Source organism: Engystomops pustulosus, chromosome 1 (genome assembly GCF_040894005.1).
Source record: "Engystomops pustulosus chromosome 1, aEngPut4.maternal, whole genome shotgun sequence".
NCBI lineage: Eukaryota > Metazoa > Chordata > Amphibia > Anura > Leptodactylidae > Engystomops > Engystomops pustulosus.
Genome location: NC_092411.1, coordinates 27705533 through 27733051, shown reverse-complemented (window position 1 = coordinate 27733051; position 27519 = coordinate 27705533). Strand labels below are relative to the sequence as shown.

The window sequence follows — 27519 nt, the reverse complement described above, 5'->3', positions numbered from 1 at the left end:
GGGCTTGGTTCAGATTTTGTATCATAGCCCAGAAGTTTTAGTTACACCTCTGAATTTTATCTAAGTTGTACCCTTCTGGGAACTCTTTGTAAGCCTTAAGAGGGGAATAAAATGGTTTAACCCGGCCATAGAAATTAGATAGTATGATATACTTCTCCAGAACACCCAATAGTCATGCTGAGGCTGAGCTTGCATGCAAGGTTTGGTTAAGACAAAGGGCAAAACTAAAAGTGGGGCCCAAAAATAAAACTAAAGTCACAGTCAGTAAGAGGCTCCTAACCCCTGCACAATAATAACACTTTGTAGTTAAACACAGTAGTAGGTAAGTATCTGTAATGTGGGGCTGTAGGAGAATGTTAGATGATATAGACAGATGATAGGAAGATAGATGAAAGATTGTATATATTTATAAATATAAAGTAGATTATATATATATATATATATATATATATATATATATATATATAAATATAGATAGCTAGATAGATGATTGAAGATAGATTGATACAGTAGAAGAGAGATAGAATATTGATAGATAGATAGATAGATAGATAGATAGATAATAGATAGGTAGATAGATATGAGATAGATAGATAGATAGATAAACAAAAATCCACATGCAGGAGGCCTCATTAGGACATGGGGCCCTGAGAAAATGCCCAGTTTGCCGCCCCTAACGTCGGCCCTGCTTGCATGTGTTCTGAATGGGTAGAGGTCATTGACACTTCTTGTGGTAAACCAATGGTTTTGCTACATGAATTCATGAGTAGCAGTCACTACTGGGTCTTGAAGCCTGATGGGGCCTGAAAACATGATTTTAATATACATACAACTTGGTGACTGGCTGACTAGAAACATAATTCTGTAGACTTTAAAATAGCAAACTATGATCAAGTACCCTATCACCAATGAAAGTGGAAATTACACCTGCTGGTTTAACAAGTTTATTTCTGGGCAAATAAGATAATGGAATATTAAGAAGAATATGTATACCCATTGGGAGAGCCAGTGTTGTGCCAGGAGCTCACCAGGAGTTAGTCCTCCATATAATTTCCACGTGAAGACCATGTGAAAGCCACTTTCATTTTAATATTTGTCTTTAGAAAATATTATCAGTAAGGTTTTGTTGAATATTGGTCTTGAATCATCCTAGAAACAGACAATGGACTGGAATCAAAGTGAACTAATTGGGTTTTGCTTTGGGTTTCAAAAATATTGGTATAGTGAGATATATGGAACTGTCTTTGGTTGGTTTGGGCTTTAAACAGTTTTTCTTTTGGACATCTTTAAAAGCTTTGTTCTCATTTAGAACATTTTGTTACATTTTCTTTGCTAAAAATAAATTCAAAATGTTATTTACACCCTAAATGAAAATTTGACACATCAAAAGATGTATCAAAGAACACTATAACTATAATATAAAGGGAAATGATCCCTTTAACTGTGAGTTTACCAAAACTACACAAAAATGATCTTCATGGTTCCCATGATAACCTTGTAGGAGTTAGATTTTTAGCATTATTTATCATAAAAAAACATTTTTTTGTTGTCCACTGCAACCAATCATAGTGCAGTATCCATTCTATTCCACTCCTACAAAATGCAACCCGCAATTTGATTTGTTTCTATTGTTTTCATTGCAATGGGATTGAAGTGCAGAACTGGATGAGGTCTATTTAGGTTTTCAGCCCCAACAATGTTGGTCATTAAAAGCCCTGAGAGTCTTCCTCAGTGATGGTAGATGGTCATAAGTGGACCTGAGTCGAATTCGTAGTGAGTTTGGGTTCTTAGTACACAAATCAGGGCTTCAGTCTGTAACATCAGTGCTATTCTCTACATGCCGTGGGCAAAGCTGCCAATAGCATGTAATTGCTGGTGACATATACGTGCAGCAACTTTACTGATGATCGTTACTCCCCCGTGACTGATGATCACTGCGAAAATGGCAATCACAAATGGTGACTTTGGCCACTGCCTGTGAAGTATAACATTTAAAGGGCTAAAATCCGTTCATAATTGGGTTCGGGTCCGTGAATCTAGACTTTTGGTCCCAGTTCGGCCAAACCGCTTGACCGGAATACTGGATAATGGGAGCAGAAGAATAGAACCTACAAGTCTTTCAGACAACTTCCATAGTGTAAGTGTGTACTTTGGCCCAAAAGAAGCCATGACTTAACCAGTCTCTGACTACAGATTGGGGCTGTCCTAAAACATTGTACGTTTGCCATTTCGAGCTGTGTACTCATTTGAGACTGCAATCCATAACGCTAAGGGTTTAAGCAAAGAGAATCAGGCTCCAGTGCCGTCACCATACTCAAATGGAGTATTATAACTTGGTAAAGGGCCACACTTCAAAATGTTACTCTCTAACACACAGACTGTACTTGTATCTTGCCAGTGTCTGGCAAATTTCCTGACGAGTAAACGCCAATACAGCACTAACTAATTTTAACCGTTCCCTCAGTGATTCTTAAAAAATCTTATGATTCTTCCTTGGCAAAACACATGTCGGACATTATGCATGTGACACAAATCACAGATCCTGAAGTACAAATGATCTCATTTTCAGCAAGAAAATGTTCAAAAACTGGGCACATCTTCAAGGCACAATTCTGACCCTTTTCACATATTTTGGGCATGTAACAATTGTCACCCATAAAAATATCTACTCAGCGGAGTCAAGATGAAGAAATGAAGTTAATAAGGGTTTTATGTTTCTTTCATTGTCTTGTTGTCTGTCATTAATGTTTGTCTCCTTTGACCACATTATGTCACTGTCCCTCTCAGATGTATCCAGCCCTACCGCATTACATAAGAGGATGCAATGACTCAGGCTCCAGCATCCAAGTGCTTTCAGATGTAAGCTCCACCACTGGATATTGTGGCCACAGTCTCCAAACATCTCTTGGTTAGTTTGACACCACTGAAGGTTTTATGGACTGATGACTCTAAATTTGACAAAGCAGAAGACCAAATGTATTTATGCACGAAAAGAATCTTTTTTATCTATGTAAGAATAGTCTTCTAAACAATGTACATTCAGCAGTCGGAGTATAATTTAAAAGTCAGGGTTGAAGAGCAAATTCCAAAACTTTCCATTAGGTAAAAAAAACTGTCTACAAAAAGTTGCTTTCATGTAACAAGAAAGTGGGGCTCATTTACTAAGGGTCCGCGGACCGCGATTCCACCGGGTTTCCCGAATATTTCCTTTTTGCACCGAATTGCCCCGGGTTTTTGGCGCACGCGATCGGATTGTGGCACATCGGCGCCGGCTTGCATGCAACAGAAATCGGGGGCAGGTCGTTGGATTTGCCGTCTGACAGGAAATTGGACGCACAACCTTAGTGAATCGCGGCAGACCCGAATCCTCATCGGTCAACGCACTGCGGGATCGCGACAGGACCGGGTAAGTAAATCTGCCACATTATATTAGTTACCATTATGTTATCATTCATTTCATCAACCTACCTTGGATGGTTGTGCACATTTTGTGCTGCAAACAAAGCAGCCACTGCTGCCTTCTGTTAAATCACACTTAAAGGGATATGTTCCTTCCATTTCAAGTTTTCAAATTACTGGTGGAATGACACCACGTGAGGGACCTTCTCACTCCAATGTTAGCTTATGACTAGCGATCCACTTTTGTCATATTGGATACCCTTCCTTCGCACAGGCACTCCATTGCCATTGGCCGCCTTAACCAAATTCCATCATTTTTCATTGCGATAAGAGTCGATAGAGATGACTGGTTGTAGCATGTTGGTAGGAGAGTGAGAATGAATTTACTGTACTCATAACACTATTACCAAGCATCCTTTTTCCTATCATGGTAGTTTATTAGTCTTAGATAGTCAAAGCACAACCAGGATGGTCATTAGCACAGTAGATACAACAAAAGCAAAAAGGCAATAAAGATAAGATGTTATAAACAGGAAGGGAGGATTAGAAAGTCTTAATAAACTGTGGGATACAGGCAGCTGAATTTTTGGCTGACATCTATTCCTACCAACCTTTCCAGATACACAGTCACAATCAGCTTTGTTAAGTGTGCATGTGCTTCTAATACGGAGAGTAAAGAAAGTCGCTGCCAGATACGTCTGGCGTTGGGTTATATTCCAAAGGTACCAGGCATGTTAATATCCATCACCTAAATACCACATACAACATATCGGTAATTTTTTGGAATTTTTACAAGACCCCACATTTGTCTTCGTCTCATGAATTTTCCATTGATCAAAGAACAGCTAATCGTGGGAGTTCTGCGTGACAGATCCCCACCAATCTAATACTAATGATCTATCCTGAGTATCATAATATCCCCCTTTACCACTTAAGAAGACTCCAATATTATGTTAAATATAGTTACGAGGCCGTGTGAAAAATACTGTGACCCAAGCAACAAGACATCAACCTTCAAGACTTCTACTCTACTTGAGGTGCTCTGAGATTGCAAAACAGACTTTGAAGACCCATGATAAGATATCAGCGATAGGATAAGGACTTTGAAGATCATTGCTTAGATACAGTATCACCTTAAACACTGGAATACTTTTTGAACCCTTTACCAATACAGAACATAAATTTTCTGGACACGCTACAAGGAAGGATTATTAAAATAAAACACATCCTTGGTCATAAAATCCATGAGGAAGGTCCAAACCTTGGAGACAATGATGTAAACCATCGCCTTTACAAAGACATAACTACACCGCCGATGCCATCCACAGCAGGGAAAATCCAGACAATGACGATGAAACTTAACAGACACGCAAGATGCGCAGTGTTTCTTCGGTCACAAGTGCATCTTCAAAGTGCTTTGTTTGACTGGTCAAGTGCTAAGTGACTTGATGACAGTGATCAGTGCTCTCTATGATAAGGTGAACTTTAGTTCAAATGGTATTTGGGAAAGACTCATCATGAGTGATGGAAAGTGATGGGTCTAGCGTTCATTGAAACTGCAATTGCCAATAGACAGACATGTCTTGACCAAAAATCTAATGTTGACCTGTAGAATGCTTTGGACAAATGAATATGATCCAACTGGATCCAAGGCCAAGTTGTCATTGGTGATGGTTCCCATCCTAACTCTGACGCCTAGACTTTTATAACCTGATATTTAGTATGTGGTCAAACCTAATCCTATCAATCTTCCCTTTAAGACTGAGGTAAGATTCGTTTCAGATATCAAAAGAGAGACCCACCTCTCTAAATTTTTGAAGACATAAGGGGAGATGCATCCTTGATGTGATGTTTCGACTAAATACATTGGAGAGGAATCTATTTAGTCTTAATATTCCTCCCTATGGGCACACGGCATGCCATGCAAATAGTAGGCTCCACCCTCTTGGTCTATCCAGACGTGATCTTGGCTAGGTCAGACATGTCTAACTTATTGAAGGTTTTAGATGTAGCTATATTATAGTAAATATGGAAGAGTAGGGCTTTTACATCCCAACCTCCTTGCTCTCCACCATGTCAAAAAGTCAGAAAACTGGTGAAGAAGGCATAGAAGATCTGCCCCATATGTATATCGACAGAAAATAAATGTTGATATGAGGGGTCCACTACTAAGGCTACTAACCTAAAGAAATGATCCAATGGAATACAGTCAACAGCAAGCAACATAGCAAGCATCAAAAAGAGATGACTTTAGATGGTCATCTATTCACTTCATGTCTAGTGCTCTTGATAGGTAGGGAGGTAGGGCTCTCAGAGATAGCATTTCCACCTATAACACATTCACAAAGATCACTATGGGCCAGATGTATCACAGTTGAGGCATTCTAATTTAGTTTTTGCACTTAAATGAGGCGCATTGTTGCGCCTTAATTATCACAAGCTACAACCCTCTGTGAGTTCATGCCTCTTATTAATCACTTGTGAGTCTCAGCAAGATTTAGCATCTGCACTTTACTTTATGCAAAATTTTATATTCGGGCACCTACATGTAAACCTCCTACAAGCTCTTCTCTGCTTCTCTCCCACACCCCAGCATGAGAATGACCCTCACAGCAGCACCCAGGTGTGTGTCACCCAGCACCCAGTGATCTCCTCAGCAGTGGCTTCTCCTGGAGGGGATCCCCCAGTGCTGGTCTCCTGCTGCCCCCCTGTAATTCTGGCCAGTATCCTCCTCAGGAGCAGCTACACGGGGACACTTCTCTGTCCTGTCTATCCCCCGCACACTTCTTTTCTATCCTGCTCTGAGCTGCTGCTTCTGTAGATTATTTGTAAATAGAAGCTCCTGAACTACAAATAGAGGCTACACATAGTGTAAACACTGTCTGAGCTCTGCTGCTGCACTATACAGGTGCTACACTGCTCTGCAGAAGAGCTCAATGCTTGCTTCTCAGTCTATGCAACTCAGTTTTTGTACCTTATTTGGCAGGCCCAACAAAACATCTGAATTGATAGGATAAATGTGGAAAGCATGGTTATTTTTGATGTGCAGCTAGTTTGGTGTTTAGGCACAAAACTGGCGCAAAAACACTGCAACAATATGAAAAGTTGGAAAACGACCAAAAACACAATAGGTACATCCGGCCCAATATTCACAGCCTAACATTGGTATATATCTGCTGACTCTACACATAGCAGCTGTGCAGCTTTTTTTTTTTTTTTTTTAAATTACAAAATGGCACATGGACAAGTCATGTGACCGCCATCGAAATAAGTAGAAACTGACAAAGCCAGCATTAAAAGCTCCAGTGACCCATAGAAACATGGCCCATAGAAAAGGCAATCCTACCATAACCACCAATGTCAAAGTACTCTATCCTTCTGGACTTAAAACGAGGCCCCGCAATAATTGAAATTTTTGTTTCTAAAAGAAAAGCAGATCTTGTTTTTTTTAAAAATGCTCAGGCGTATGTTTTAGTGCTCAAAGAGCTACATTTACATACCAGAATCTCAAGATTTTTAGTCTATTCTACAGATTTATTAATGTATTATCTATACAGGCGGTCCCCTACTTAAGAACACCCGACTTACAGACGACCCCTAGTTACAAACGTACGTCTGGTAATTGGTAATTTACTATACTTTAGTCCCAGGCTGAAATATACAGCTATAACAGTTGTTAAAGGCGTCTGTAATGAAGCTTTATTATTAATCCTGGTTCTTATGACAATCCAACATTTTAAAAATCCAATTGTAACAGAGCCCAAAAAAGATTTGTCTGGAGCTACAATTATAAAATATACAGTTCTGACGTACATACAAATTCAGCTTAAGAACAAACCTACAGACCCTATCTTGTATCTCTAAATTTGCTATACAACTGTATATACTATATTTACTGTATATATCCCTTTAAGAAAACCATTGCGAGAGCTCTACAACGGTGTATGATTCATGTCATATAATTTTCTCTAGTGTATGGTATTTATAAGACCCACTAGACACGACGAGTTGAGCAGATGGTACAGTAAGTCCTAGGCTTTTCTGAAAAAAAAAAATACTTTCATAAAATGGAAATTTTGTTTGAGCCTTAAGATCCCCGTTTAAGTAAACTTCCCAGAAAGCCAATATGTATGTATGTAGAAGAAAATCTGGAATATCCATACATTCTTAAAATGGAAAGCACATTCTTGAGCATCGGGAAGGTTTGGTAACACGGAGATGTGTGCCTTGTGTAACTGTCTATTTAAATCACTTACAACGTAAAAATAGTAAAGTGCAATGCGCACCAGCGGCCTATAAACTACACACAGCTTTCTGAATGGGGGCCAATTGTGCCAGACTAAACAATGTACAGTAGAAGTTTCCATTTGGTACAAAAAGTTGCCAGATGCTCATTGGGATCCCGGTCTTTAGAGGGATTTTCTGACGATAGAAGTTGCCACATGTTAAAATTATGAATTCAGTTAGTGTACATTTCTTACAATTACAATTACCTGACGTTAGGGGGCGCCATTACAAGGATGTAACAAATGCAATATTTTACATTATACCCATTAATAAAGCTGCCTGTGTTGTAGGATCTAACATAGATTTGTAACATGTATAAGCTAAATAGAAGCTGTGACCTCATCTATTGTCAGTAGTGATGTAATGATGGCTCAGTGTTATCTATATAGAGGTCATTGTACAGGGAGGGGGAGGAGATAAGCTGTGACATCATCTATTGTCAGTAGTGATGTAATGATGGGTCAGTGTTATCTATATAGAGGTCATTGTACAGGGAGGGGGAGGAGATAAGCTGTGACATCATCTATTGTCAGTAGTGATGTAATGATGGGTCAGTGTTATCTATACAGAGGTCATTGTACAGGGAGGGGGAGGGGATAAGCTGTGACATCATCTATTGTCAGCAGTGATGTAATGATGGGTCAGTGTTATCTATATAGAGGTCATTGTACAGGGAGGAGGAGATAAGCTGTGACATCATCTATTGTCATTAGTGATGTAATGATGGTCAGTGTTTTCTATATAGAGGTCATTGTACAGGGAGGGGGAGGAGATAAGCTGTGACATCATCTATTGTCAGTAGTGATGTAATGATGGGTCAGTGTTATCTATATAGAGGTCATTGTACAGGGAGGAGGAGGAGATAAGCTGTGACATCATCTATTGTCAGTAGTGATGTAATGATGGCTCAGTGTTATCTATATAGAGGTCATTGTACAGGGAGGGGAGGAGATAAGCTATGACATCATCTATTGTCAGTAGTGATGTAATGATGGGTCAGTGTTATCTATATAGAGGTCATTGTACAGGGAGGGGGAGGAGATAAGCTGTGACATCATCTATTGTCAGTAGTGATGTAATGATGGCTCAGTGTTATCTATATACAGGCCATTGTACAGAGAGAAGGAGGAGATAAGCTGTGACATCATCTATTGTCAGTAGTGATGTAATGATGGGTCAGTGTTATCTATATAGAGGTCATTTTACAGGGAGGGGAGGAGATAAGCTGTGACATCATCTATTGTCAGTAGTAATGTAATGATGGGTCAGTGTTATCTATATAGAGGTCATTGTACAGGGAGGAGGAGATAAGCTGTGACATCATCTATTGTCAGTAGTGATGTAATGATAGGTCAGTGTTATCTATATAGAGGACATTGTAAAGGGAGGGGGAGGAGATAAGCTGTGACATCATCTATTGTCAGTAGTGATGTAATGATGGGTCAGTGTTATCTATATAGAGGTCATTGAACAGGGAGGGGGGAGATAAGCTGTGACATCATCTATTGTCAGTAGTGATGTAATGATGGGTCAGTGTTATCTATATAGAGGTCATTGTACAGGAAGGGGAGGAGATAAGCTGTGACATCATCTATTGTCAGTAGTGATGTAATGATGGGTCAGTGTTATCTATATAGAGGTCATTGTACAGGGAGGAGGAGGAGATAAGCTGTGACATCATCTATTGTCAGTAGTAATGTAATGATGGGTCAGTGTTTTCTATATAGAGGTCATTGCACAGGGAGGGGGAGGAGATAAGCTGTGACATCATATTTTTTTGTTAGTAGTGATGTAATGATGGGTCAGTGTTATCTATACAGAGGTCGTTGTACAGGGAGGGAGAGGGGATAAGCTGTGACTTCATCTATTGGCAGTAGTGATGTAATGATGGGTCAGTGTTATCTATATAGAGGTCATTGTACAGGGAGGGTGAGGAGATAAGCTGTGACATCATCTATTGTCAGTAGTGATATAATGATGGGTCAGTGTTATCTATATAGAGGTCATTGTACAGGGAGGGGGAGGAGATAAGCTGTGACATCATCTATTGTCAGTAGTGATGTAATGATGGGTCAGTGTTATCTATATAGAGGTCATTGTACAGGGAGGGGGAGGGGATAAGCTGTGACATCATCTATTGTCAGTAGTGATGTAATGATGGGTCAGTGTTATCTATATAAAGGTTATTGTACAGGGAGGGGAGGAGATAAGCTGTGACATCATCTATTGTCAGTAGTGATGTAATGATGGGTCAGTGTTATCTATATAGAGGTCATTGTACAGGGAGGGGGAGGAGATAAGTTGTGAGATCATCTATTGTCAGTAGTGATGTAATGATGGGTCAGTGTTATCTATATAGAGGTCATTGTACAGGGAGGAGGAGGAGATAAGCTGTGACATCATCTATTGTCAGTAGTGATGTAATGATGGGTCAGTGTTATCTATATAAAGGTTATTGTACAGGGAGGGGAGGAGATAAGCTGTGACATCATCTATTGTCAGTAGTGATGTAATGATGGGTCAGTGTTATCTATATAGAGGTCATTGTACAGGGAGGGGGAGGAGATAAGTTGTGAGATCATCTATTGTCAGTAGTGATGTAATGATGGGTCAGTGTTATCTATATAGAGGTCATTGTACAGGGAGGAGGAGGAGATAAGCTGTGACATCATCTATTGTCAGTAGTGATGTAATGATGGGTCAGTGTTATCTATATAGAGGTCATTGTACAGGGAGGGGAGGAGATAAGCTGTGACATCATCTATTGTCAGTAGTGATGTAATGATGGGTCAGTGTTATCTATATAGAGGTCATTGTACAGGGAGGGGAGGAGATAAGCTGTGACATCATCTATTGTCAGTAGTGATGTAATGATGGGTCAGTGTTATCTATATAGAGGTCATTGTACAGGGAGGGGGAGGAGATAAGTTGTGAGATCATCTATTGTCAGTAGTGATGTAATGATGGGTCAGTGTTATCTATATAGAGGTCATTGTACAGGGAGGAGGAGGAGATAAGCTGTGACATCATCTATTGTCAGTAGTGATGTAATGATGGGTCAGTGTTATCTATATAGAGGTCATTGTACAGGGAGGAGGAGGAGATAAGCTGTGACATCATCTATTGTGGATCGTATATATATTTCTCTTTGAATTTCGTATGTGCTTTATGTCAATTTTCAACCAATGTTTTTATGACCTAAGGAAAACTTATCTTATCTAATGATAGCACAGCTTTCATCTCTAATTTAGTTCCTGATGAATAAAAGCAGTGCTGTGATTGGTTGCAGGGAAAATTACCATACAGTGCTAGGCAACAAAAGGCCTCTTGCAATCACTAGGCCCTAAAGCAAAATCTGAGAGACAACTGTTTAGAGTTCTAATAGGAGAAGGATGACCTATGACCTCCTTCAATCGTCTACATCCACAAAATATTTTTAACTAAACTCCACGTGAATTATTGAAAAATGTCAGCAGGAAATTCCCTTGTTTCTGAAAGTACATATAAAGTTCCATGAAAATGGGAAAAACATGTTTCAGCGATATCCAGGGTCAGATACGTTATACCGTACATCAACTGTGGTGTAATACTTCAACTTTCATGTCTACCAAAAAATGTTGATGACTAACCCCCGAAAAGAAGCCTCGATGGTAAATCACACATTACACAGGGTTATAATTATCACTCATGATAGAAACATCACGCATTCCCAGTGGTTAACGGAAGGGTTTCTCCATGTCATGGCTACCACCAGAGAACTCAATTATGTTAAAGGAGTTGTCATATTAGGAGAACCAAACCTAACCACTTCATAGTGATTTATGATTTATGACTCCACAAAAATTTTTTTGGCTGTCCATGATATAAAAGTTTTTTAAAAAAGCAAAAAAGTTTAGGAAGTATGAGACAGCTGCTGTTCATGTACCCCCGGGATCTTAAAGGAAACCTACCATATGATTTGATGCATTGTGAAGCAAACATACCTTGAGAATTCTGTAGCTACACTGATGAAGGATCATATCTCGGTTAATCCCTAAGCTGGGTGGTTTTGCTGAAAAAACAATTATAACATTCAGGACCTTATAACATTCAGGACTAATCAACCTGAGCTGGATTACTCATACACAGCAGCTGGGGGATGGTGCAGCAATTGATTATTCTGCCTTCAGGCACAACCCAGGGATTACATCATCCTCTCCTGCAGAGAAAAACTCACGTGCTAGGAGAAGTGCTGAACCAGCCATAGAAGGGACAGAGCTTCATTATCATAATGTTATATCTGTTTTATCGGCAAAACCACTCTGCTCAGGGATTAACCAAGATATGATCCTGCATCAGTGTAGCTACAGCATTCTCAAGGTATGTTTGCTTCATAATGCATCAAATCAAATGGTAGGTTGATGGTATGGGCTCAATTGCATACAGTCCTTCATCTTGTTGGTAGACATCCTATAAAGGTGTCTTAAATTCTTTAAGGGAAAATTAAAGGGAACCTGTCACAAGATTTTAATCTTTTCCTATGAAACCACAGTTAAGTGGTTACGGCACATTTTTGTAATCATGCCTTTGTCAGTATTGCCAGTAAAATGTTACCCAAGAAGAAAAAAGTCAATTGCGTGATGCAAATTGTATTGTCCTGAGGGGTCATGCAGCCCCGACTTCTGCTGCGGTTGTGAAATGTCAATTCTCCATCTGGTGCATATGTAGTGTAGTAAGGTGTACAGTCACAGGCCGTATGTGTGGATGTGCATAGTTGTGCTCATGTGTACCCCATCTTCCCACAAATTTTTAGGGAGCAGTCCAGAGTGTGTACACAAGGAATAACACCGGTCATTATGTGCCTCATATGAGTAGCTCTCATCTACAGTATGCTTGTGAATTTACAATTCTCTATGTGCCGCTGAGTGAAGATTAAGCTGTCGTGCTTCTGTATATCTTACTAGCAAGAGGGAATGTATCAAAGGTTTCAAAGTGAAAAGTGGATTTTGAAGGGAGGAGTGAGGATGATTAGTGGAGAAAGAAGCACTTTCCTATGATATTTGACAAACGTTCTTGCATTCACTTGTACAGGCTGTCCCTTACTTAAGAAGACCCGACTTACAGACAACCCCTAGTTACAAACGGACCTCTGGATATTGGTAATTTACTGTACTTTAGTCCTAGGCTACAATGATCAGCTGTAACAGTTATCACTGGTGTCTGTAATGAAGCTTTATTGCTAATCCTGGTTCTTATGACAACCCAACATTTTGAAAATCCAATTGTCACAGAGACCAAAAAAATTCTGGCTGGGGTTGCAATTATAAAATATACAGTTTCCAATTACATACAAATTCAACTTAAGAACAAATCTATACTATTAGTTTATACAAAGTTTGTTGACTAATAATGTGTGTTATTCACTAGCAACAGGCAAAAAGGGAAGGTAAACATCTGCAAAGAGTTTGTATGTTCTCTCTGTGTTTGCGTGGGTTTCTGCCGGGTCCTCCGGTTTCCTCCCACACTCCAAAACATACTGGTAGGTTGATTCGATTGTGAGCCCCATTGGGGACAGGGACTTGGCAAGCTCTGTGCAGCGCTGTGGAATCTGTGTGTGCTATATATATATATATAATAATTATTATTATTTCTTAAACTCCTTCACATGAATTGTGCCATACAGCACAACCAAATCAGGTGAGCGGGTAGTATTGTCTCCCACCAGGGAATAGAGGAGTGTAACTAGCTGCACACGGAGGCGCCGGTCTCCTCTTTTTGTATTTTGAATCAAGGCCTCATGGTAAGAACTTTTAGGATGATATGAATGACTTATATACACGTCGCACTTGTCCGTAATTCAGTACTTATAGGGGAAGGTCTAAGTACTGTGTATATAGGGAGGGCTGCTATTTAATAAAGGGGTCATTTATCACGTTTTGTCTTTTAACCCTTCGTTTTATATAATCTGCTCCTCCAATTCCCATTTTATTACAAACCAAGATCTCTATTCAAGGAAAACACATCAGTCAGGGCGGCTTTTCCGATTTATAAACCAATTAAACCGGTAATGAATCATGAAAGTCATTGTACATGGGTGAGTGCATTAACTATATTGCAACTTCAGTAAATCTTCCTAAATATGACAGCAGCTGGTGTAGTTTGACATTGTTGGGCACATTTCCAAGAACAGCAAATCCTGTTATGGTATAGCTGTCCAGAATTAAACACATACATAATCACTACTTAATCCCCCATACCCTAAACATTTATGCCAAACTGGCACCTCAGAATTTACAGTATATAAAGCTAATCCCATCGACAGGCCCTGATGGCTTAAAGTGTAAACCAATCCATGGAATGTTCTAATGTTATTACTCTTTGCCAATTAAATGAAGATACAATATAGACTTATTTTCCCTCTCCTGATCCTTTTTTGGCATCTGTGATTTTACATACTATATTTCACAGCTGTCTACCTGATATATGTATGTCGCAATGTAGGGATATTAACACTTTGGCAAACTTTTATCACGCTCCAGTACATCAAGCAAAAGAAAAGTGAATATAGTCTTAATTAAAAATCTCCAATTCGCTGTGTATACAGAATGTATGCAGATTTATGTGTATCCTTGGTAACAGACTACAAGCAAATACTGTGTAGTCAGATCCTGATGTCAAGTTGAACTCCTCTTCTTCCGTCTGTAGTAAGAGGTGACAGATTTCTTTTGGCTTCTAGTCTGTAAACTCCTCAACATTGACATTGACATTGATTTAGAATATAAATTACAATCTCTATGCAGTAAATGGTTGGATTATATTACGATGAGTTTACATACTGTACAAGAAGTTGTTTCAGGGGAAAAAAAAATCAAAGAAGTTAATACCAAAATTGAGCCTGGCCAACGCATTTTGGTCGCTTCTTAGGACACACAATTCATAAAAAGAGCACAATTAGAAATTAAAGATGTGAAATAATTGTTTTCCAAAGCCAATGTTGGTGATACCAAAACTCCATTCACTTGCATTGTATCAGAAATGTTTCTGGATTTCATGTGGTTTAAATCGGTTTTAGACTCCCTCGATGATTTGATTCAGGCAAAGGTAGAACAGAGTCACAAGTAAATTCTTTGTGCCCTATTTACGTAAAGGACCGTGTGGCAAGGTCATAAATAGTGATGTCCAGCCGAACCCGAAAATTCTGTTAACCCCCTCCGACTGGCACCGATCGCTGGTTAAAAGAGGCCAACAATGAAGCATTTGAGAGATAACACCTGCAATTGGGTTACAGGTGTTACTGACAGGGGTGGGGACCACCCTCTGGACCAACGCGGGAGGTGGTATGAGGCCCGCGGTGGCAGCCAAGGTAGTACGTCTAAACCTGAGATGACAGCAGGAAACACGGAGGAATACTGCTTACGCTGGCACACAGAGGAACACTGGTGATGCAGGGACGGACTGTAGATTCTGCTAGACAGGAACCCTGGAAGGCACAGCAGGACAGGAACCCTGGAAGGCACAGCAGGACAGGAACCCTGGAAGGCACAGCAGGTCACAGGAATGGCAGAGACACAGAGGAACAATAGTAACGCTGGAACACAGAGGAACACTGGAAACACAGGGAACACAGGAGGGCTTTCTCTTAGCAGGAAATTATGCTGAAGATCCGGCGGGGAGTGAAGGGAGGTGCCACATTATAAGGGTGAGCCAGATTAGTAAGAGCCAATCAGGAGGACGCTGGCCCTTTAATTCTTTTAATTGGGAGCGTGCGGCCTAGCAGGAGTACACCCAGGAGCGTGGAGAAGTGGGTCCAGGCCGGGGAGCGGGACAGCGGCAGCGGGGACCGCGGCACCCAGAGGGGCACGGGTGTGCCCGCAATCCGTGACAAGGATTGCTGGTGCATCAGTGACAGTTGATTATTTCGGTGTGGGCAATAGCTAAAATCTTTTAATAATTCCACATATGTGACATTTTTTTCTTAAATTTTAAAGGAACATTACTGTGATATGTCTTGGGGCCATTCCCCTTCACTATATAACACTACACATGTCCCTGGTGAGTCTGGCACACTGGCCGCCCTGGGGGTCCGCACAGCAGCTGCCCCCAGCCATCTCTATTATAACATCACAAAGAGAAAGCGCTAACAGAGGCCAACAATAAAACCCGCTCTCGACTACCTCACACACATAATCAACTTCTAAGGAGGGCGCACATAATCCTTCAGCCGGGGTGGATCACGTCCAGCAGGTATGTGTTTATTTTTCAAAACAGCGAGCTGCAAGGAGATAACCGCTAATCCAAACATTTATTTAGAACCGGCAAAAGGGCACACCATTAAAATACTGCGGCTATTTATATTACGAACAGCTTGTAAGCTTCACCCTTATAATATTTATAGAGTGACCATGTGATCAAGTGTCGGAGATACTGGTGGCACGTCGCCATCTGTGGCCTACACTGGAGTTACTCAGCAGATTACGTTCTTATGGCTTCTCCGGGAACTGGACAGATGTTCTCGTCGGCTTCCAGCATGTAATTTTTTTTTAAGGATAAAAGGAACATATCAGGTGTGGGTTTAGGATCAAAACTATCTAGCATTTACTATAGTTTAAACATCCTAATTGGCTACAATTTACCATTTGGTGGGTTGACTAACTTGCCTTTAGGGATAGTAAGATCCCGTTCCCATGTAATTAGGCAACATTTAGACAATATCTTAATGACACCATGAACTTGTGCTGAGGGTCTCCAGCTGCAAACCACGGCAGATCTTCTGATTGCACAACCCAATGTGGAATTAAAACGTACAAAACCTATACTTTGACACAGATGTTCATTAAGAACAAATTAGAGCACGGAGGGGGCCTACTGGAACATATACGTTGTTTTAGGGCCCAACCTACGCAACGCTGTCTGCTGACATTTTAGAGATCTGTAGGTTCTTTGATGTAGAAAAGTTCTCAACATGACTAAGGCTGATTCTTGTGTCGCTAATGACTTCTGTACAGACAATTACTATAGTGAACATCATTTACGTCTAGAAATGTTCCACACATAGACCCATTTTATCCAGTATACTCTATTCTAGCTCTGGTATAACAGGGGTTCCCACAAGCAGCCGACCCCACTACATCCATGAAATGGGTCTGAATTTTTGATTATAAGAATGCCAAAATCCTGATGGACCCCAACATTAACCGGTAGATAGTTGACTATGATTATGATAATCACAAGTTCTTTAAGAATGGTAGCCATGTGTAATACCCAGGCCCAGAGACCTTTATAGAGTCTGTTCTCAATATCAGAAGACCTTTACCATAAGTAATACATTGTATTTGGGTGTCATGGTGCTACATCACCAATGCACTGCCCCATGTTACACCCAAACTCTCCTCTAATTCCGAAATTTATTGGCCTAACTAACGAATTTTGGCTGTGTCAGACAATAATATTATATGGTGGAGGGCATCACTTGAAGGGCTTCTCTATCAAGATACTTAGTGGGGAGACACATTACAACCTGGCAGAAAATTGGCAAACCACATAAATCTCCCAATCCCATCCAGTTTCTGGTATTCTTCGACCCGCATAGATTGGGGGGGGGTGAATGGGGTGGGCAGAGAGCAAGCTGGGGTGTGAGCATCCGGCCCATCACATTTATTATAGGTGGATACTACAATAATTGAAACGTTTTTACAGCCTGTCAAAAAACTGCACTGAGGGGCTCTGGTAACACACTCCATTAGCATGATTATGGACACATGTCTATCAAGGAAAGCAAGGGATAGGATGATAATAGGGTACAGGCCCTTTATCGCCCTTAGTGGGTCATGTTTCCCCTACAACCAATAAGCACAAAACTGTCCCACATCTGAGCGATTCCTTCTCCGCGCCCCCCTTCGTGCTCCAGTAATATGTTTGTTTTCTTCTTGGAATACAAACAAGGCCGCTATGTCTACAAACATGTGAAGCACTTTGCTCGGCGCTCCATCCATTTAACTATTATTTTCAAGCATCAATGAAAGCAGATACCAATGCAAATAAAACATGTGTGCTTTGGCATTGTAAAAACTACACGACATTAAGGATTAAAGTCGGGATGATCCCGGGAGATGGGATACACCCATTGACTCTGCAAGACATAAAAGTTAGAAACTTTGCAGTGAGCTGTTAACCTATCAAAGGGGCGATCCTGTGATGCTGAGACTCAGCAAACAAGAGGTGTAATAGCTACACTGGATGTCTGGCCGCATAACAATCTGCCCGGATTAACAAATGGGAACGGTAGCACGACAGCGACAACATCAAAGCCACCCGGCTTTATTGACTTGATTAAAGAGCAAGGAAACCCTGCAATGTGTAGCACCACAACACAATTACCAAAATGATGGATCATAATAAGTCGCTGTCAGGTTGGAACAGCAACAAGCAAACAAATGTGGAGCTGCATGCACAAAGGATAGGAGAGGAGGAACATGTAAACCCGAGTGTAGGGAACAGATGCATGGAGATATCTCCTGATGTATGTCACACCAGGGACTACTTGCTGGGATACATTTACAACACTTTTGTGAATTTGTGAAAATGATGCCTTGTGAGTATCACTGACAGGTCTGTAAGAAGAGTCTGCACAAGGCACAGGTCTCCTACGGCACGTATAGGGCACATATGGAGACTATGCTTCATCACTCCGGTGCCACATACATACTGTAGGGAGCAGCAGGTTCAGGGGGTCAGTCAGGTATTTAGATAGTTAAGACTACTACACAAAACTGAGCTGAAAAGCACTTTGATAAAAAGTCAAAAAAATATATCATATAGATTGTGAGCATCGCCCTCATTCCTATTGTATCATCTCACCAAGTTGTCACTATGTCATCTCTTATTTTAATTGTATGTGCACAGCATGATCTGTACAGCACTGTGGAAAATGATGGCACTATATAAATACTACAAGATACTATATAAGGGAACTGAAAATCTTTGAGAAAATCTTTTCTATTATCCATCATCTATCCTGGCAGCCAAGATCACCAGTAGCAGCTTCATCGGAGCACCTGAAATGTAAGTGATCACAACCTGAGCCTTACCGCAAATCAGGAGGACGCTGCACCAAGACTCCAATGCCAGCAACAACCAGACAGCCTAAGCGCCGGTACTTGGCAAAAGTAGAGCTACAGGCAATGTCTCTTCTGCCAAACCAATACCAGCAGCAGCAGCCCCACTAGATTACCACAATACCGTTAGTGCCGCACTGGTCCCCCTACTGTAGTAGTCCCTATACATGTCTAGTCCATGTCTATTTGTTATTGTGACATGTGGTATATTTTGGTACCATAATTGCTTCTCCAAAGTTAATGTATTGTGTGTTCATGTAGCCTGTATTGTGCTGTATCGCAATGACCTGTAACTATGTTTGTATGCAACCAAGGAACCAGCAACATGTAAGAATGCGCCTCTCCAAGTATTTATGCATTTGTATCTTCAAAATTGTCTCTAACTGCGTAACAATCGTCGGAACACTATGGACAAAATAATGTACCCCCAAGGGAACAATACAGTTGCATTGTATTGTATTGAATTTAACTTTTTCATATATATCTCATATCTATGTATAGCTATCAGTCAATTTTCTATCTAACTATCTATCTATCTATCTCATATCTATCTATCTATCTATCTATCTATCTATCTATCTATCTAACTATCTATCTATCTATCTATCTATCTATCTATCTATCTCATATCTATCTATCTATCTATCTATCTATCAATCTATCTATCTATCTATCTCATATCTATCTATCTATCTATCTATCTGTCTCATATCTATCTATCTATCTATCTAATATCCAAAAAATTGAGGCAGCACTCCCAAGTGAAAGTGAAAAAATGGAAGGGTTTATTCACAAACCGGCGACGTTTCGGTGTTTATCACCTTTTTCAAGTCTTTGTATGACACTGTGCTGCTGTGGACTTTCTTTATCTATCTATCTATCTATCTATCTATCTATCTATGTTTATATTTGTCTATCTATCTATCTATCTATCTATCTATTATCTATCTATCTATCTATCTATCTATCTATCTATGTATGTTTATATTTGTCTATCTATCTATCTCATGTTTATTTATATATAAATCTATTATCTAACTATTTCATATCTATCTATCCATCTAACATCTATCTCATATATATGTATCTATTATCTTTCTATCTTTTTCATATGTATCTCATATCTATGTATAGCTATCAATCAATTTTCTATCTATCTATTTATCTCATGTATATGTAGTAATCAAACAATTATATGTCTATCTTTATTATATCTATCTAATAAATAGAAATATTTCTATAAAATTATCCATTTCATATCTATCTATCACCTATCTATCTTATACATATGTATGTATATATGAGATATATCTATCAATACCTCTATTACCTATCTTTCTTATACATATGTATCTATCAAATTATTATCTATCAACTATCTCTTTACTTATCTATCTCATATATATCTTTAACTATCAATCAGTCTATTTATATCTATATAACAAAATACTTCAGAGAGTTTTTATGAAATGTTTAAAGAAAAAAATCCAGAAAATGAAAATCTTTGTACTGAGTAAATCAGTCCTGGAATTTGTCGAGCCTTGAATAAAAACATACGTAGATCAATAAATAACAAGAAGGGAAGACAGATAAAGAAATAGATACATGTGGTTAAGATAAAAAATGTAGATAGACAGAAGAGCAAGATGTATAAGATAGATATGAGATAGATAGATATGAGATAGATAGATGATAGATAGATAGATAGATAGATAGATAGATAGATAGATAGATATGAGATAGATAGATAGATAGATAGATATAATATAGATAGATAGATAGATAGATAGATAGATAGATAGATAGATAGATATGAGATAGATAGATAGATAGATAGATAGATATGAGATAGATAGATAGATATGAGATAGATAGATAGATAGATAGATAGATAGATAGATAGATAGTACAAATGTTTAAGGGTGAGATATAGGAAGATTTAAGCCTCTTTCAATTTGCCCCTCAGCCTTTACAACCCAGAGTTATCATGTGTGGCCCGAGTAGATTATCCCCCTGTAGTGCTCAGTGCCAGTACTTCTATTATAGCTAGTATATAATGGTTCTGCTTAGTCTTGATGTAAAATAATGGACTGGGGTCTCACCCATTTATCACATGGAGGACAAACTAGAGCCGGAAGAGAGAGCAATAAAGACTGAATGATCCAGTTACAGGTCCCTATGATACAGGATGATTATAAAGCATCCTCAAAATAATAATTCCCATTGATAACTTTAGAGAAAACTTTAAAAACACATTTCAACCAAACATCTGCATTTTTTCAGGCCCTATTTTACAACTTCCAACATCTTGTAATCTGAAGACATATGAAAGAACATATCAAACTGTATTATATACTGTACATTTATTAGCTATTTTAACACAGGGACAGAAAATAGATTAATTTATGTAATAGCCAGAAATTTAAGACTTGGAATGGAACCATACAAGTTGGGTTGTGCCGATTGAAATAACTACATTCAATGGCTTCTCAATTTTTGCATCAATATGAATAGTTAAGCTGAACACAACTATTACGGAGCATTAGGATTGGTCTTCATATAATCTCAATGCAATGGTCAACATGAGAACACCCTAAAAACTAGTTAGACCTAGTTGTAGACATCAGTAGAGAACAACCCAGAATTTAAGTTCTAGCAGTTGAGTTTCTAGGTATGTAGGCTACATGGCTCCCTGTATTAGTCCAGCTTTGTAGAATAAGCTGATGTCCAGCCCAGTTACAACATTTTTCACTACCTTCTGCCATTTTTTCGGCATATGACTTGTTATAAAGTTTAGGTTTAAACTTTTTTTGTAACTCCAAAACCCCACTTTACATCAGTCCTTGTAAAAGCACATCAGACCTTCCATACTGTAGTTACGTTCAGCAATATGTACAGAGCAGGGGATGTATGTTAAAGAACACATTTAGAAGTGATACATTTGTCATACACAAAATTGCTACAAAAGTAGAAAAGCCTGAGTCGACAGAATTTCATAAGAATGTATTTTTTTAAGGGTTAGCAACCCCCCCAAACCAGACCCCCAGCCAGAAATCATTTGCAATATATTGGACACATGCTCAGCCAAGGAGGTCAAAGCCATTAGGTAACTCACACCATACCAGACAACCATAGGGGTTTTGTATAAGTCTAGATTTATGGGTCTCTTATGAATGTAGACCTGTGCTCACAGCAAACATAGGCAATAATAAAAGAAAAAAAATAAAAGTGCAGGTATTTAGAGCAGAGACTATAATGTGGATGACAGTTCCTGGTCCTTAGTACACAAGAAATCTATAATCATAGCTGGGGATGGAGGCATTCCAGCAATCATCCGCCATATGTAAGCGGGTTGTGATTGCATTTCGTCACAGAATTCAATGTATCCAAACAAGGCAAGAAAACAGTGATGTAGTCATTATTATTGTTGTCTACTTGTAACATTTGTACATAGTACAGTATATGATCCCTTACCCCGGCCCTGCACCCTAATCTAAACCAGAACTCCGCTCTTAAGCAGAAATCAACTCTTTTTCATTTAAGATCATATACACTCCTTAAATAATAAAGGATAATTACTCTCAGACTCGGAAGATTTACTCCTTCAGATCTCTATCATCCTTTGAGTTTCTTATTTTTTCTGTTTATTTAGAAACAAATGGAACATTTACAAATAAACGTTCCAGAGTGAAATGGATACATAGTTGCAAATGTATAGAGGAGGAAAGAAGGGGGGATGTGAGAGCCAATAGGTCTCCATGCAACATTAGAACATACTGGGAAAGGGGGGGAGGATATAAAATACTATAAGTAGAGAAATAATCTGCATTTATAAAATGTGGAGTTAAAAATCCCAGTTTGGCTCAGGCTCCTGTCTGAATAAGGTTGTAGCTCTATGTGACAATTCACTTTAGGGAAGGAAACTTGGTATTTTTGACACATTGAGGTCATTTACAACTGATCCTAACGTTTCACATATGACTGCAAGGCCAAGCAGAGTACATGCAAGGGACAGATGGCTGAGCAGTGTCATAAAGTTAGAGCCCTAGACATCATATGTCTTATAATTCAGTAACATAGTTGTTTGGAGCAGTGATTTCTGCTTTATAGGATTACCTGCAGTCCCATGTAAAATTACAAATATTCATGAATTGTGCTAAATAACAATCTTTTTTTCCAATTGTTTTGCAGCAGATGCAAAGGCAAAATGGTAAATAGAATCATGTAGCAAACACCCTATAAATAAATATAATATCAATGTATAGTAAAAGGTCAGGCTGCACAATACAATACATAGATATCCAGTGACCTATTATAGCAATAGCTTCAATACCTCTGGTTTGCAGAAAAGTAGTGCAGAGCTCAGCATTCTGCAGATATTCAGCTGTTGTGCAAATCCAAGGCACAGCATATCCTGCTGGGACTTATAGTTCCACAACAGCTGAGGAGCTCCATGGAGCCTGTTCTTGAATTGGTGGCTGCAATGTCCAGTAAAGTTCACAGGTCTGCATGCCATGGTTTATGACCCTAGTGGTGCCTTTCTGTCCCAACAGCATGCAGACAGAGTGTCAGGACTACAACCACAGCTCATTAACCCCCTAGGGTTACCCACTGTAAAATGACCATTCCCACCCCCCCACACTACTAGCACTAGTCTAGACCTTCTTATTCAGGGGCACACTCCAAGTCATAGACATCCACACTCTCTGTAATAGCCATCCACCATCACTGCTTGTACTAGTAATCCACAGTCCCTGCAATAATAACAACTTTCAGTGCAATACAAGCTCCATCCTCTGCTCTTGTACCAGTCACGCATAGTCCCTGTAGTAATTCCTTTCAGTTCATGTAATCACTCTCCTTCCCTGTACTAGTTTGTCCCACTTTCTCCCTCCCTGGACTAGTTTTATACCATGGCTAAACTATAGTAGTCACCTACACTCTCCGTACTCACACTTTATGTATCAGTCACCCATCTTCTACATCTAATTTGATTTATTATTTATATCAGGTAGGTACTAGGTATCACAGTCTCTGAACTATTTGCACCAAATAGTGTACACTCCTAAACTTATTCCCCATACTCCATGTACTAGGTATTTGCCCACATTCTCTGTACTAAGTAATTATAGTATCTGTACAACTAGCTTTACTTTCTACACTTATCCAAGTATCTGTCACCCACAGTCTTGACTGGTTTCCCACCACTACATTTAGTTTTTAACATTCTCTATACTAGTTACCCACAATTTGTACATGTTACTTATTGAATATGTACTAACCACCCAAAATCCTGGGTTAGTTTTTCATTCCCTCTGTGCTAATTAGTTGCCAACACTCTCTGTACTAGTTACTAGTTACAGTCAGTAGTAGATAAAATAGCACAATATATATTATACAACTAGACGTCTTCTGTACTTGTTGGTAGTTATCAACTCCCCAAACTTTTGAGTTGCCAACACATCTGTGCTAGACACCCACACTATCTGTAGTAGTTAAAAAAATTAGTCATGCTCTCTGTACTATTTATTCATAGAATATATACTGTACAACTAGACGTTTGTACCTGTTATTTCCCCAAACTCTTTGTTATACTTCCCCACACTGTCTGCACCAGTTAGTTGTCTACAGGCTTTGTACTAGTCACTTACACCATCCACTAGTAATCCATACTCTCTGTACTAGTTATTCTCTGTGTACTAGGCAATTACACATCTGTACCAGTTAGTTGCTCACACTCTTTGCAGTATTCACTCACACATCATCTACTATTCACTCATACACCATGTACTTGTCACTTACACACTATATACATAATGTACATGACACACACCATATATTAGTTACTTATAGTCACTCACTCACCTTGTAGTTGTTCTCCTTGCCATGTACTCACCACTACATGTACTAGTTGTCTATGTCATGTACAAGTCATTCACCTACCATGTACTAGTTCTCCACATCATCTTATACCTCTTCACACCATGTACTAGTTCACCATGCACTGATCACACATACACAATGTGGTAGTTCTCTATACCATGTAGTAGTCACAAATACACCATGTAGTAGACATTCACACCAAGTAGCAGTACTCCACACTATGTACTAGTAGCTCATACACCATGTACTAGTAATACATACTCCATGTACTAATAACATATACTCCATGTACTAGTAACACATACTCCATGTAGCAGTTCTCCACACTATGTACTAGTGGCTCATACACCATGTACTAGTAACACATATGCCATGTACTAGTAACACATACTCCATGTAGTAGTTCTCCACACTATGTACTAGTGGCTCATACACCATGTACTAGTAACACATATGCCATGTACTAGTAACACATACTCCATGTAGCAGTTCTCCACACTATGTACTAGTGGCTCATACACCATGTACTAGTAACACATACTCCATGTAGTAGTTCTCCACACTATCTACTAGTGGCTCATACACCACGTACTAGTAACACATACTCCATGTAGTAGTAACACATACTCCATGTACTAGTAACACATACTCCATGTACTAGTAACACATACTCCATGTAGTAGTAACACATACTCCATGTACTAGTAACACATACTCCATGTAGCAGTTCTCCACACTATGTACTAGTAGCTCATACACCATGTACTAGTAACACATACTCCATGTAGTAGTTCTCCACACTCTCTGCAGTAGTCATGTGCCAGGGGCAGGTAGGTTACTCACTGTAGGGGCAGTCATTCTTCTTGGTCCCGCTAACCCTGCCAGTGTCATCGATCTTGAGGAAATACTTGTGGAAGGAGAAGAGCTTCCTGAAGCGAATATCTCCTTGAAGGTAGTTGTAACTTCGCACGTGTCTCCCAGAGGAATAGTTGGAATAGTTGGAGGAGATCTCCGGGGGGCGCACTGACCCTCTACTCCAGACCTCATTACAGGTGGCAGACAAGGTGTAGACCAAGAACAAGAGGAGCAAAGACAGAGGCAGGTGAGATAAGCCTGGGGCACCATGTGTCAGTATCCATTTCCACATTGTACTGAGGCTGAGGGCTTCAGAAGATGCCTCATGGAAAGACACATAATGAAAAGTTAAAATCCAAAGTGGGGTGAGCTGGGATCTGGTGACCACTGACCCCCAGGACTCTGCTCTGTGTTGTAGACTCTAATGCATCACCATCCATAACTCCTTAGGAGACCATCCGCAGCTGAGGAGCTCTCCTGCCTCTGCTCTCCTGGAGATCCTCATCCAGAAGATGCTGCTGCTGACTTGCCTCTACTTCATACACCCACTTTCCCAGCAGTCTTGCAGCATGTTAAAGTCTGCAGTGCCTGGAAAAAAAGACATGACATGTTCACTTCTCCCCAAAAAAAGAGTCTTAATCCATGTACAGCCCCCCTCCTCCTTCTCCTCCTCCTCCTCCTTCTTCTTCTTCTTCTGGAGATGAGCAGTCAGCTCTGCTGTAGACAGGTTGGAAGCTGAAGTGTAAATGACAGTGATTACAATGCAGAGGTGGGATGTCTCTTGGTGGGGTCAGGCAGAGGTGGTCATCTGAAACCCAGGAGTTAGGGGGGAGTCCCACAGGAGGGGAGGGGGATTGTCTTGAAGGCTGGATAGACACAGAGACAGAGATCGCTGATCTGGATGCTACTAATTTGCTGCTAAACTTCTCTGAGCTGCTGCCCACCAGCACTGCAAACAGACTGCCTACTATCACTGCACTCACTGAGAGCTGCTGCCCACCAGCAGTGCACGCAGATAGCCCTGCTCTGCACACACTGAGAGCTGCTTCCCCACCAGCACTGCACACACTGAGAGCTGCTTCCCCACCAGCACTGCACACACTGAGCTGCTACCCACCAGCACTGTACACACTGAGAGCTGCTACCCACCAGCACTGTACACACTGAGAGCTGCTACCCACCACCACTGCACACACTGAGAGCTGCTTCCCCACCAGCACTGCACACACTGAGAGCTGCTTCCCCACCAGCACTGCACACACTGAGCTGCTACCCACCAGCACTGTACACACTGAGAGCTGCTACCCACCAGCACTGTACACACTGAGAGCTGCTACCCACCAGCACTGCACACACTGAGAGCTGCTGCCCACCAGCACTGCACACACAGACAGCCCTGCTCTGCACACACTGAGAGCTGCTGCCCCCCAGCACCGCACACACTGAGAGCTGCTACCCCCCAGCACTGCACACACTGAGAGCTGCTGCCCACCAGCACTGCACACACTGAGAGCTGCTGCCCACCAGCACTGCACACATTGAGAGCTGCTTCCCCACCAGCACTGCACACACTGAGAGCTGCTGCCCACCAGCACTGAACACACTGAGAGCTGCTGCCCACTAGCACTGAAAACACTGAAAGCTGCTACCCCCCAGCACTGCACACACTGAGAGCTGCTGCCCACCAGCACTGCACACACTGAGAGCTGCTACCCACCAGCACTGCACACACTGAGAGCTGCTGCCCCCCAGCACTGCACACACTGAGAGCTGCTTCCCCACCAGCACTGCACACACTGAGAGCTGCTACCCCCCAAGCACTGCACACACTGAGAGCTGCTACCCACCAGCACTGCACACACTGAGAGCTGCTACCCCTCAGCACTGCACACACTGAGAGCTGCTGCCCACCAGCACTGCACACACTGAGAGCTGCTGCCCACCAGCACTACACACACTGAGAGCTGCTACCCCCCAGCACTGCACACACTGAGAGCTGCTG

At 40.5% G+C, this 27519-nt stretch overlaps 1 protein-coding gene across 1 annotated transcript in view; it reads right to left on the bottom strand.

The window, feature by feature from the left end:
• Window positions 1-26383, bottom strand: part of FGF10 (fibroblast growth factor 10) — a 65404-nt gene extending 39021 nt beyond the window's left edge. Inside the window, exon 1 of the mRNA XM_072136410.1 lies at window positions 25506-26383. Within this exon, the coding sequence (XP_071992511.1) occupies window positions 25506-25809 (304 nt within the window). The 5' untranslated portion in view covers window positions 25810-26383. The remainder of the gene's footprint in view (window positions 1-25505) is intronic.
• Between the last annotated feature and the right edge of the window lie 1136 nt (window positions 26384-27519).